Source organism: Giraffa tippelskirchi, chromosome X, assembly GCF_054371585.1.
Source record: "Giraffa tippelskirchi isolate mGirTip1 chromosome X, T2T-mGirTip1v1.2.pri, whole genome shotgun sequence".
NCBI classification, from domain to species: domain Eukaryota; kingdom Metazoa; phylum Chordata; class Mammalia; order Artiodactyla; family Giraffidae; genus Giraffa; species Giraffa tippelskirchi.
The window spans coordinates 122846350-122856569 of record NC_137289.1 but is presented as its reverse complement, the minus strand read 5'-3'; the positions used below and the strand labels follow the sequence as shown (position 1 = coordinate 122856569).

The following is a 10220-nucleotide window of genomic DNA, read 5'->3' as shown; positions in this document are numbered from 1 at the left end:
TGATTGCAAAGGAGGGGGTCAGCCCCAAAGGTGGCTGGTCCAATCTTAACTAGTGCTGTTAAAAAACACACCAAATGTTTCTATAGCATTCTTTCTGCTGCATTTTCTTTATTTCAAGCCACAGGTCTACTTGGAGGATCATGCAGCAAGTGGCTTATAAATAAAATCAGTCTATGAATAGTGTCATCACATTAAGAGACAGAATCACTGGATTCTCTCCATAGGTAAAGAGCTCGCATCTTTGGAATCCATGAGTTGGTAGTATTTACGGCATACCTAAAATGGGACAAAAATCATATATATCAATAATAATCAACATGCAATTTAGGAGTTAAAGCAATGAAGATGATTCGATCATTATTGAGCTAGAAATTCCATATGATTCCTAAATATTGCTTCACAGGTAAAATGCAACAAATATAACTGGGCCAATTTCAAAATTAGCAAATGAACGCTATTGCTAACTGTTTACCAAGACAAGTCATTCCAATTTTTCTCAAATCTCAGCATATGTTACCAAGAGAGATCCTAAAGATGGCAATCATATCTATTTTGGAAGTCTGGGAATTTGGACATTTACTGTATCCTTTAGCTTAGAGATATGTTATATATCCTATTTTTTCAAAGACCAAGCTTTTTCATTCTGTACTGGCATCAAAGGGAAACAGAAGGGGAAAAAATATCGATGAAAACATTCAGCTGCAATGCTATTTTCTTTCCTTTTCCAGACCATCATAATGCAGCCAAAAACAAACAAACAAGCAAAACAAAACAAAAAAAACCTCACGATAAAGAAAAAAAATAGAACTTTTCCTAAAACAGAATTAAAAAAAATTTAAATTATAGTTCTTCTGGGGAATACTCAGACTCTTCCACCAAACATTCCTGAGAAGCAGAAAGAAAATAAGCATCTGCTAATTCTGTACAGATTTATGTATACAGAAGCCTTTTGTAAGGTGTAAAGCACTAATACCAACATGGTTGTTATGGAAGAAAAAGATTTGAACAAATTTATTATAAACAAGAACACAGAAAAAGGTAAATCTAATTTTAAATTCTCATGCACATAATCATGAAATTTTATCATAATTTAAAAGATAATTTAATGTTCTGCTAATGTAGATAATTTTTATTCCCTTTCTGCTAATGTAAATAACTTTTCATTCCATATTTATATATAGTGCTTTAGTGATGATGCCAAGCTGATTAATGCTTGTCAGACTTCTAAAAACAGATGTTCTCCCATATCAATAAAAAATTTTTACATTTTAAACCCAGGTCATCTTGTAATTAATTAAGAGAAATAATTCAACTCTTTCCCTAATTAAGAAGATTTTTTAAATGTTTCACTTTCTTGGCAACATATGAAGTATGTCATTTCCATTTAGGCCATTAATTTGAAGAAAAACTGAGCTATTATCAGGAACAACTTCCAAAAATGATTATTATATTTAAATTAATGCTGGTTACACAGTGAGTTTTATAATGTACTGAGCAATTTTACTTTTATAAGAATATTCAGAACATGCAAAAGTAATAATTCAGTTTGAATTTCACCCCCAATTTATTTCAGCAATAATTAAAAAAAAATTTCAGTTCACCAATGTATTCTCTTAACTAAAATAAAAGTGACAATACATTTTCCCCAGGTTTAGAGTTTTACAGAAACTCTGCTAACATACTCTGGCCGAAAGTCTTACCAGGATTGAAATGTTAAGACTTGTGTAGAAGATTTTCATAAGCATGAAAAACAACTTAGGCACATTTGAAAGCAAATTCAATTGATTTCAAATACTATACATTTCATCTAACACTCTGAACATCCTTTCATTTAAGCATGAACAGTAGTACTTGTGCTTACTGCTGCACTTGCCAGCAGAATGTAGCCCCTCAAAGAAAATCATCTACTAAAAATCAAAGAGAATAAAAGCAGAGTCACAGTCCTTAATTCTGAATTAAATGGTATATTAACTAGACCTTTAATAGATTTTCCAGGTTCCTAAGAACAGGAAGAAGGAAAAATACTGAAAACTTTCTGTTGATTTATACACAAATACATTAACGCTAACTCATATAATTGTCTAATTTAAAGAGGAACTGACCTGAGAGGTACCTTGCTCCGATTAACATTGCCACGCTACTCACTATAAAAAAGCCCAAGGGTAGACTACAGAAGATACTAGGGTCACCTGTTGTCATCCGAGTAGGAGGGAATTCCAGTCAAGCAAACCAAAAGAGAGACACATAATTACAATATTTGTGTTAAGAATCACATGATAGCAAAAAAAAAGTTATAAAAATAGTATCAAAGAGTTATTACTTTAAATCAAAACCAGAATCCAAACTGAGGGCTTATGACAGTTAACAAACGGTACAGATAGCATGCCACAAATAGCAAGAACATAGAGCATATAGACAAACATAAACCTTCCACTGGCAAAGCCAAAGAAAGCTGAAGGAGAACTTTCTTTTTGGGAGGCTGCTGATTTTAGCTTTCTTGGTTCTTCCCCAAAAGATACTAAGTGAGCAATCCCATTCCCCATCCAGATTAAAATTATAGATCCTTTGGCTATCAGAGAAGAGTTATATTAGTCCAATTCATGAGTTTGAAAATGAATTTCAAACCCTATTGGTTTCATTTTCTTTTTTACACACAGTTGGTATAACAAAATGAACCTGAAAATTAATGTTACTATAATTTAAAAACTAAACTGTATTAATCTACATTTTAAAATATTGTCTGAGAACACAATTGTTTTGATATTTTCTAACCTGATTGAAAACATTTCCTTTAAAGAATAGCTAGATAGATACAGACATAGGCTTTTCTTGAATTTAAACATTATGTATCTTGAACATTTAACAATTTTTGAAGAAAATGTTATTTTGGTGGGTTTGGAGTACAAAGTCATGAAGTCATTACTTATCATAAGCTCTCTCCAAAAAATATTAAATCCCCAATCATTTCTACAACATTTAAAACATATTAAATTGTATGTTAAAAATTCTTTACATTCCATTCAAATATAGTTACCAACAAGAAAATAAATATGAATGCTTCAAAATTGGCAATATGCTTTGGAAATTAAGCTAACATAATATTCTTCCCATAAATTAAAACTATTTAAAGAGGATAAGAGGCCAGGCAGCAATTTGAATAGCCTTATGAGATCATCAAAACAAGATTCTATCTGTACTATTATTACATAGCTTACATTGCATGAAGAACAATCAGCATTTCACTAATTGAATATTGTTATCTGGATTATTATACAGTTTTTGAGACTCTCAAAATGTTGTACATGAGTGCTTTTCATAAATCTACTACAAATTGTTTTTTACACTTTGCCTTAAATACACTGCAGCCTAACTGAAACAAAAATCAAGTTTGAAAAATCAAAAGCTCTCAAAAAATCAAATTATTTTATCATCAATTCTGATGGCAGAAACAAAAGAATCATGTAATTGTCTTTATCCACTTTTTCTTGGCATTTTAAGTTCACTGACAGTAAGGTAAGCAAACAGAGAGAAAATGATAATTGGCTTTGTGGGAACTTGGCGATTAAAATCATATCCTCAACTGCAAGTAAGGAAGAAGTATGTATGGTATCAACATGGAGGCAGATACAGCGAGGGAGGGGAACAGGTTGAATTGTGCCGTTTTATTTATTTATTTGGCCATATAATATTTTTTTGGCCATAAAATAAATAAAATACATTTTATTTATTTATTTTTTGGGAGCATGCAGGATCTTGTTCACTGACCAGGGATGAACCTGTGCCCCATGCATTGGAAGTGTGGAGTCTCAACCACTGGACTGCCAGGGAAGTTTCTGTGCCATTTAAAAAAATACAACTAGTCAAAGAAATCACGGAACTCATTTTCATCAGCTTTTAACTGAGGGCAACCAGAAAATAAATCAGAGTGCACGGCTGTTGCGTCCTTCAAAGCAACTACCACTGTGCTACAAAAAATACCTATGATTGAGAAGTTTAACTGCAAAAGGTCTCAAAACTGCAGACAATCTTAGCAAGAAAGGCTTTGTCACCATCTTAGAAAGAAAGGTGGGTCTCAGAACAAAAGATGTCAAGACAATGGATATTAAGCCTAAAGCTTATTTAGGATAATAAACAAAAGCTTCAAGTAGAAACAGGATGATCCCAGAAGCTTCTCTGAAAAGCTAGATACATTAAAAGTGGTTCTTGGGACTTCCCTGGTGATCCAGTGGCTAAGACTCTGGGCTCCTAATGAAGGGAGCCCAGGTTTGACCCCTAGACAGGGAACTAGACCCCACATGCTGCAACTAAGCACTGGTGCAGCCAATAAATAAATAATTTTTTAAAAAAGTGGTTCTATACTCACTTCGGGGTTGGAAGGCAGGCTATATTTCATTTATAAACTCCTCTCTCTTAAACTATATGCTTCAAAATATTATTGGCCATTGTTTCATTCATTAAATTCCAAATCTTGTATTTAGCAACGGATTACAATATCATGCCATATTAAAGGTATGTTAAAGGCTGTTTCAATATTAAAGGCAGCTCAGAGCTGTTTACAACTAAATAGTTTATTTATGGTAGATACCTTCCCATCTAAGTGATTAAAAACAAAAGTCCTCTAATTTCTGCCAAGAGCATTTCCCAATTATGACATTTCTAATTTACTATGCTTGGTACTTTTCTTCCTCTTATTTCAATGAATTCTCACAACATACACTCACTAAGGGCTTGGGAGCAGTCTAGGAAGTCGTGAAATGTATTATGAAATCAATATAGCTTTTGGTCGGTTCAGGTCATGAAGACAGCCTCCCAAAAAGGCAAAGTCAGTTACGAAGAGAAAAAAAAAAGTTTAGTTGATTTTTTTTTTCATTAGGAAGAAACTAGAAATACTTTTACTTTTAAGAAAACTAAGTTATCAATCAAAGTACCAGGAATAAACTAATAAGGAAAGGTATGGCAGGATAGAGATAAGCACATATATCAATCTGATAATTTACATTTTATGTTTAGAACTTTAAGTATTTTCAAAATGTTAGAAACTATGAGCATATGATAATGCTATTCTTCAGAGCAGCCTTGCTAAGTATAAACAGATACTTAAAGAAGCTATTTAACATACTAGGACAAAGTGGCAATAACAAAAAAAACATTTTTACCACTTTCTGAAGACTGAGTTGTAACCCAACCCATTGATTTCATCACAGCTTTCTTCCATGTAGAATAACGAATTTCACTTTCTAGAAATAGAAAGTAGGAAAACCATACATAAGAAAGGCAGTTTACTGAATGTTAGGTGGCAGACTGGACGGGAGGGGAGTCTGGGGGAGAATGGATACATGTATACGTATGGAATCATCTGCCAGGAGACTCCAGTTCGATTCCTGGACTGGGAAGATCCACTGAAGAAGGGATAGGCTACCCACTCCAGTATTCTTGGTTTCCCTGGTGGCTCAGACAGTAAAGAATCCGCCTGCAGTGTGGGAGATCTGGGTTCAATCCCTGGGTTGGGAAGATCCCCTGGAGAAGGGACAGCTACCCACTCCAGTATTCTGGCCTGGAGAATTCCATGGACTGTATAGTCCATGTGGTCACAAAGAGTCGGACACAACTGAGCGACTTTCACTTTCACACGTATGGCTGAGTCGCTTTGCTGTACACCTGAAACTATCAATAACAACTGTTAGTTACTATGCTACTGGGAAGTCGCTCAGTCGTGTCCGACTCTTTGCGACCCCGTGGACTGTAGCCTACCAGGCTCCTCCGTCCATGGGATTCTCCAGGCAAGAATACTGGAGTGGGTTGCCATTTCCTTCTCCAGTGGAACTGCCCGACCCAGGGATCGAACCCAGGTCTCCTGCATTGGAGGCAGACGCTTTAACCTCTGAGCCACCAGGGAAGTCCGTTAGTTACTATACTCCAATAAAAAATAAAAAGTTTTTTAAAAAAGAAAGACAGTTTACTAAGATGTTCTAAGTACTAATATTCACTCATCATTCTTGACAAATTGTTTCACTTATTCAACTGATGTTTGTTACACTGTATTTAACTGACATGGAGCTTTACCAGGACTCCGATCCCAGTATGGCTGCCAAAGACTGCCAGTGACGGCAGAGAGAAGCTTGTGTGGAAGTTGGAGGGAAATTCAGCCTGGTCTGCAAACTGAAGGGAGATGCAGAGACAGGCTACCTGCTAAGACCAGGTCATTCACAAGCAGGTGGTGATGAATTAGAAAGGAGAATCCTATTTAATCTGCCTTCTCTTTGGGGGAAGGCAGAGGACCTTGGAAAGTGAAAGTCGCTCAGTCGTGTCCAACTCTTTGTGACCCCATGCACTGTAGCCCGCCAGGCTCCTCTGTCCATGGAATTCTCCAGGCTGGAATACTGGAGTGGGTAGCTGTTCCCTTCTCCAGGGGATCTTCCCAACCCAAGGATCAAACCCAGGTGTCCCGCATTGCAGGCAGATTTTTTACCATCTGAACCACCACAAAATTCACTATGATACCATTTTATAGACAGCTTTTTAAAAAGGTTTAAAACCAAATTGAATATATAAAACCTGACTTTTGTACACAAACTTAATTACAGGTATTAGAGCTTCCCAGGTGGTGCAGTGGTAAAGAATCCACCTGCCAATGCAGGAGATGCAAGAGACATGGATTTGATCCCTGGGTTGGGAAGATCCCCTGGAGGAGGAACTGACAACCCACTCCAGTATTCTTGCCTGGAAAGTTCATGGACAGAGGAGCCTGGCGGGCTACAGTCTATTGGTCGGTCTTGTGGCTTAGTTTTGTTTGTTGCAACAGTGAGTCAAATATTTAATGCTCATTGATGTAAATTGTTGCTGCTTTTGTCAGGCTAGCCCTGCTGTGCTTAGTTAAAAGTTACCAGAATGGTCCTTAGCCCAGTTAATCCTGTCCTAAAACTGGGCATTGGCACTAAAGATGACCCAATGCAGACATGATGTGTCGGTGGTCTATATATCTCCCTTGTCACTGTCAGAAAAGGTTACACTAACAGGCTACTAATAAAACTGATACTGTGGCACTGTTATCCTTGTACATGAAGAGACTATAAACAGTAGAAGTGAATGGTAAAACAGTGATTATAGAAGTTTGTTTTTTTTTTTTTAATAGGGAACTATTTCTCTTATTCACATTCATTCAAATATGAAGCCAAGTATGTTCAGCAGCTGAATATGAAATTACCTTTGCATTTGCAATCTTATTTCATTTCTTGATTTGTGACTAAACCACCAAACTCTCTCTCCCTTTTCACAGTACACCAATCTTCAGTTTTTACAAGTACCCTCACTGAAAAAGGTAACTGTGGAGCACAGGGAACTATACTCAATATTATGTAATGACCTATAAGGGAAAAGAATCTGAAAAACATAGTATATATAATTGAATCACTTTGCTGTACTGCTGGAACTAACACAACATTGTATTAGAAATCAACTCTACAATAAAAATAAATAAAAGTACCCTCAGCGTTGATCTGAGGTTCAAATCGCTCCATTGTGACAGCCGACAAGTCCTCAGGCTCCAGACTCCAGACTCCAACCCCTTCTGCAGCTCCTGCAGCCATGGCGGCTCCCAGGGCAGTTGTTTCAGGCATGGACGGCTTCACTGAGGGGAGCGAACAACATCACTATCTTAGCAGTTACATATGCCTGAAAAATCAGTTCTTCCAAAAAAACATGACTATTGGGGTTTGAAGGAATGAGGGTTACTGACCTACTGTAATATACAGAATGTCTGCTTGTAACTGCATAAGGATTTTGTTGTTGGTCATTCCACCGTCTACCTGCAAATGGCTGAGTGGAATTCCACAGTCGCGGTTCATGGCGTCCAAAATCTGAAAAAAAAAAAAAAACCCAGTGCAATGAACATCATCAAAGTACCACACAGTAATATCTCAGAAAATAGCCATCTTCTACTTAAAAATATGCAAAAGCTCCCCAAAGCCTACAGAAGGAAAATTGAGATTTCTTCTAGGTCCTCCTTGATCTGGTTACCACCAACCTTTTCTCTTACCACTCCTCTGTACTCACCTCTATATTCAAGCAAGCCAGACAACTCTATTTTGCACCCTGATTTCCTGCCGTGGTATCTATGTTTGTGCTACTACTCAAATCCTTTGCCTAATATGTGTCGCTCAGCATCCCCTCAACTGTAAAATGCCCAGTGCCCAGCAGCTAACAGGAACTTAGAAAGTAATGACAGCTGGGAAAAGAAAACAAACTTGCATTTATTACATCACAGTTTAGGCAGGCTTAATTTAAAAAAAAAATTGGGGGGGGGGCCTTACTGTGCAGCCCATGGGATCTTAGCTCCCTGACCTGGGATGGAACCCGTGCCCCCTGCAGTGGAAGCATGAAGTCTTAATCACTGGACCGCTAGGGAAGTCCCCAGGCTTAATTTCTGATTATGCTGGGAAGATTGAGGGCAAGAACAGAAGTGGGCAGCAGAGGATGAGATGGTTGGATAGCATCACTGACTCAATGGACATGAGTTTGAGCAAACTCTGGAGATGGTGAAGGACAGGGAAGCCTGGCGTGCTGCAGTCCATGGGGGTCACAAAGAGTCGGACACAACTTAGTGACTGAACAACAAGAACAAGCTTATTAAATTCTCATAAAATTCTAGCATATACATATATATAAAATTGGTTTAGGAATAATAAAGGTGGATTAAGTACAGGAAAAAGGCCCATGTTGATTACCTCTCGAGTTTGGAAACAAACAGCTTCTAATGCAGCAAAAGCAATATGGCATTTATTGGTGAACTGAGTGAGCCCACAGATGATCCTAAAAATACACACAAAGATTTTTAAGATTAGAGCAGAATAAATGAGTCATCAATCGGGAATGTGCTAAATATGGAAAGGTTGAATTTGGTACATAGACGTGTACGGGGTCAGGGGGGGAGCCAAAACTGGGCACAAACATTAAGTAGCTGGCAAAATCCTTATAGTCTACAATGTTGCATCCACATATGAAAAAGTTCATGATCTATCTGAATAGATGACAATAATATAAAACCAAATCAATATTCATTTAGATGATGGCCTTTTGATACATAACTTGCAGGTATCTTGAAGATAAATGATAATAATACTAACATGAATAGGAATATGGCCGGGGCTTATTTTCAGATGACATAACTTCATGGGTTTTTTTTTCTAATATTTATTTATTGATTTGGCTGAACCAGGTCTTAGTTGTGGCAGGTGGGATCTAGAACCTAGGTGCCCTGAACTGGGAGGGAGGGCAGAGTCCCAGCCACTGAACCACCAGGGAAGTCCCTGGAGTTCTTCTTTATGTCATGCCACGGGGCATGCAGTGTAGTATCTTAGTTCCTCAACCAGGGATTGAATCCATGCCTCCTGCAGTGGAAGCGTGGAGTCCTAACCACTGGACAGCCAGGGAAGTCCCAACTTCTTAGAGTTTAAAGGTTCTACAATTATACTTCCCAAGTATAAAAGATTTCCTCCATATTTCAAAATCATTTGAAAATATAAAACTATTAACCAATAAGTTCTTAGCTAATATAGTAAATAAATCAAGACTGACAAAAGCATACCTTATTTTCAATTCTTACCCTCTTGCACTGGGCTCCCAATAAGGTGCATACAGCCCCGAAAATGCTGGGACGAAATAGCAGCCATAAGAAGTACCTACTTCTTTAGCAAGTTTTTCTAACATTAAAAACAAACGACAACAACAAAAAAAAAACACAAAAAATCATTCTAGTATATACTACTTCTTTCCATCAACAAGCACACGTGTTTAAAAAATTAGGACGGGACTTTTGATTTCCTAATATGCAGTACAGCAAAATGTTGCTAATTGTAGCAGAATACAAGCAGCAAGAAAAGCAAATTTCTCCACATTGAATACCTACCACTAAAATATAACCCAGTCCAAGAATGACAGGAACTGGATTAGTTTTGTTAAGGTATTGTAGCTCATTTCCACTATTTTTAAAAAAATATTTAATTTATTTTCGGATGTGCTGGGTCTTTATTGCTGTGCACAGGCTTTCTCTAGTTGCAACGAGTGGCAGCTGCTCTCTAGACATGGGGCACAGGTTTCTCATCGCCAGTGGCTTCTCTTGTTGTGGAGCACCAACTCTGGGGCATGTGGCCTCAGTAGGAGTGGGGTATGGGCTTAGATGCCCCATGGCATGTGGGATCTTAGTTCCTGGACCAAGGATTGAT

At 37.4% G+C, this 10220-nt stretch overlaps 1 protein-coding gene across 1 annotated transcript; it reads right to left on the bottom strand.

Annotated features, from left to right (window-relative positions):
• Nucleotides 1–265: 265 nt before the first annotated feature.
• Nucleotides 266–9705, bottom strand: LOC145535755 (glycerol kinase-like). Its single transcript, XM_081564106.1, has 7 exons — nt 9602–9705; nt 8724–8808; nt 7736–7856; nt 7484–7627; nt 5157–5237; nt 2103–2189; nt 266–276 (listed from the first exon to the last, which is right to left on the bottom strand). The coding sequence occupies exons 1-7, from the start codon at nt 9703–9705 to the stop codon at nt 266–268; spliced, it is 633 nt and encodes a 210-aa protein (XP_081420232.1).
• Nucleotides 9706–10220: the final 515 nt, after the last annotated feature.

What these genes read in the sequence shown, in the direction of transcription:
- LOC145535755 (XM_081564106.1), bottom strand. Translation starts at nt 9,705, where the DNA reads ATGTTAGAAAAACTTGCTAAAGAAGTAGGTACTTCTTATGGCTGCTAT. An exon ending in ACCTCAGATCAACGCTGAGG is followed by an intron (nt 5,238 to 7,483) that starts GTACTTTTATTT and finishes TTCTATTTCTAG; the next exon opens with AAAGTGAAATTCGTTATTCT. An exon ending in AACTCAGTCTTCAGAAAGTG is followed by an intron (nt 2,190 to 5,156) that starts GTAAAAATGTTT and finishes GGATGACAACAG; the next exon opens with GTGACCCTAGTATCTTCTGT.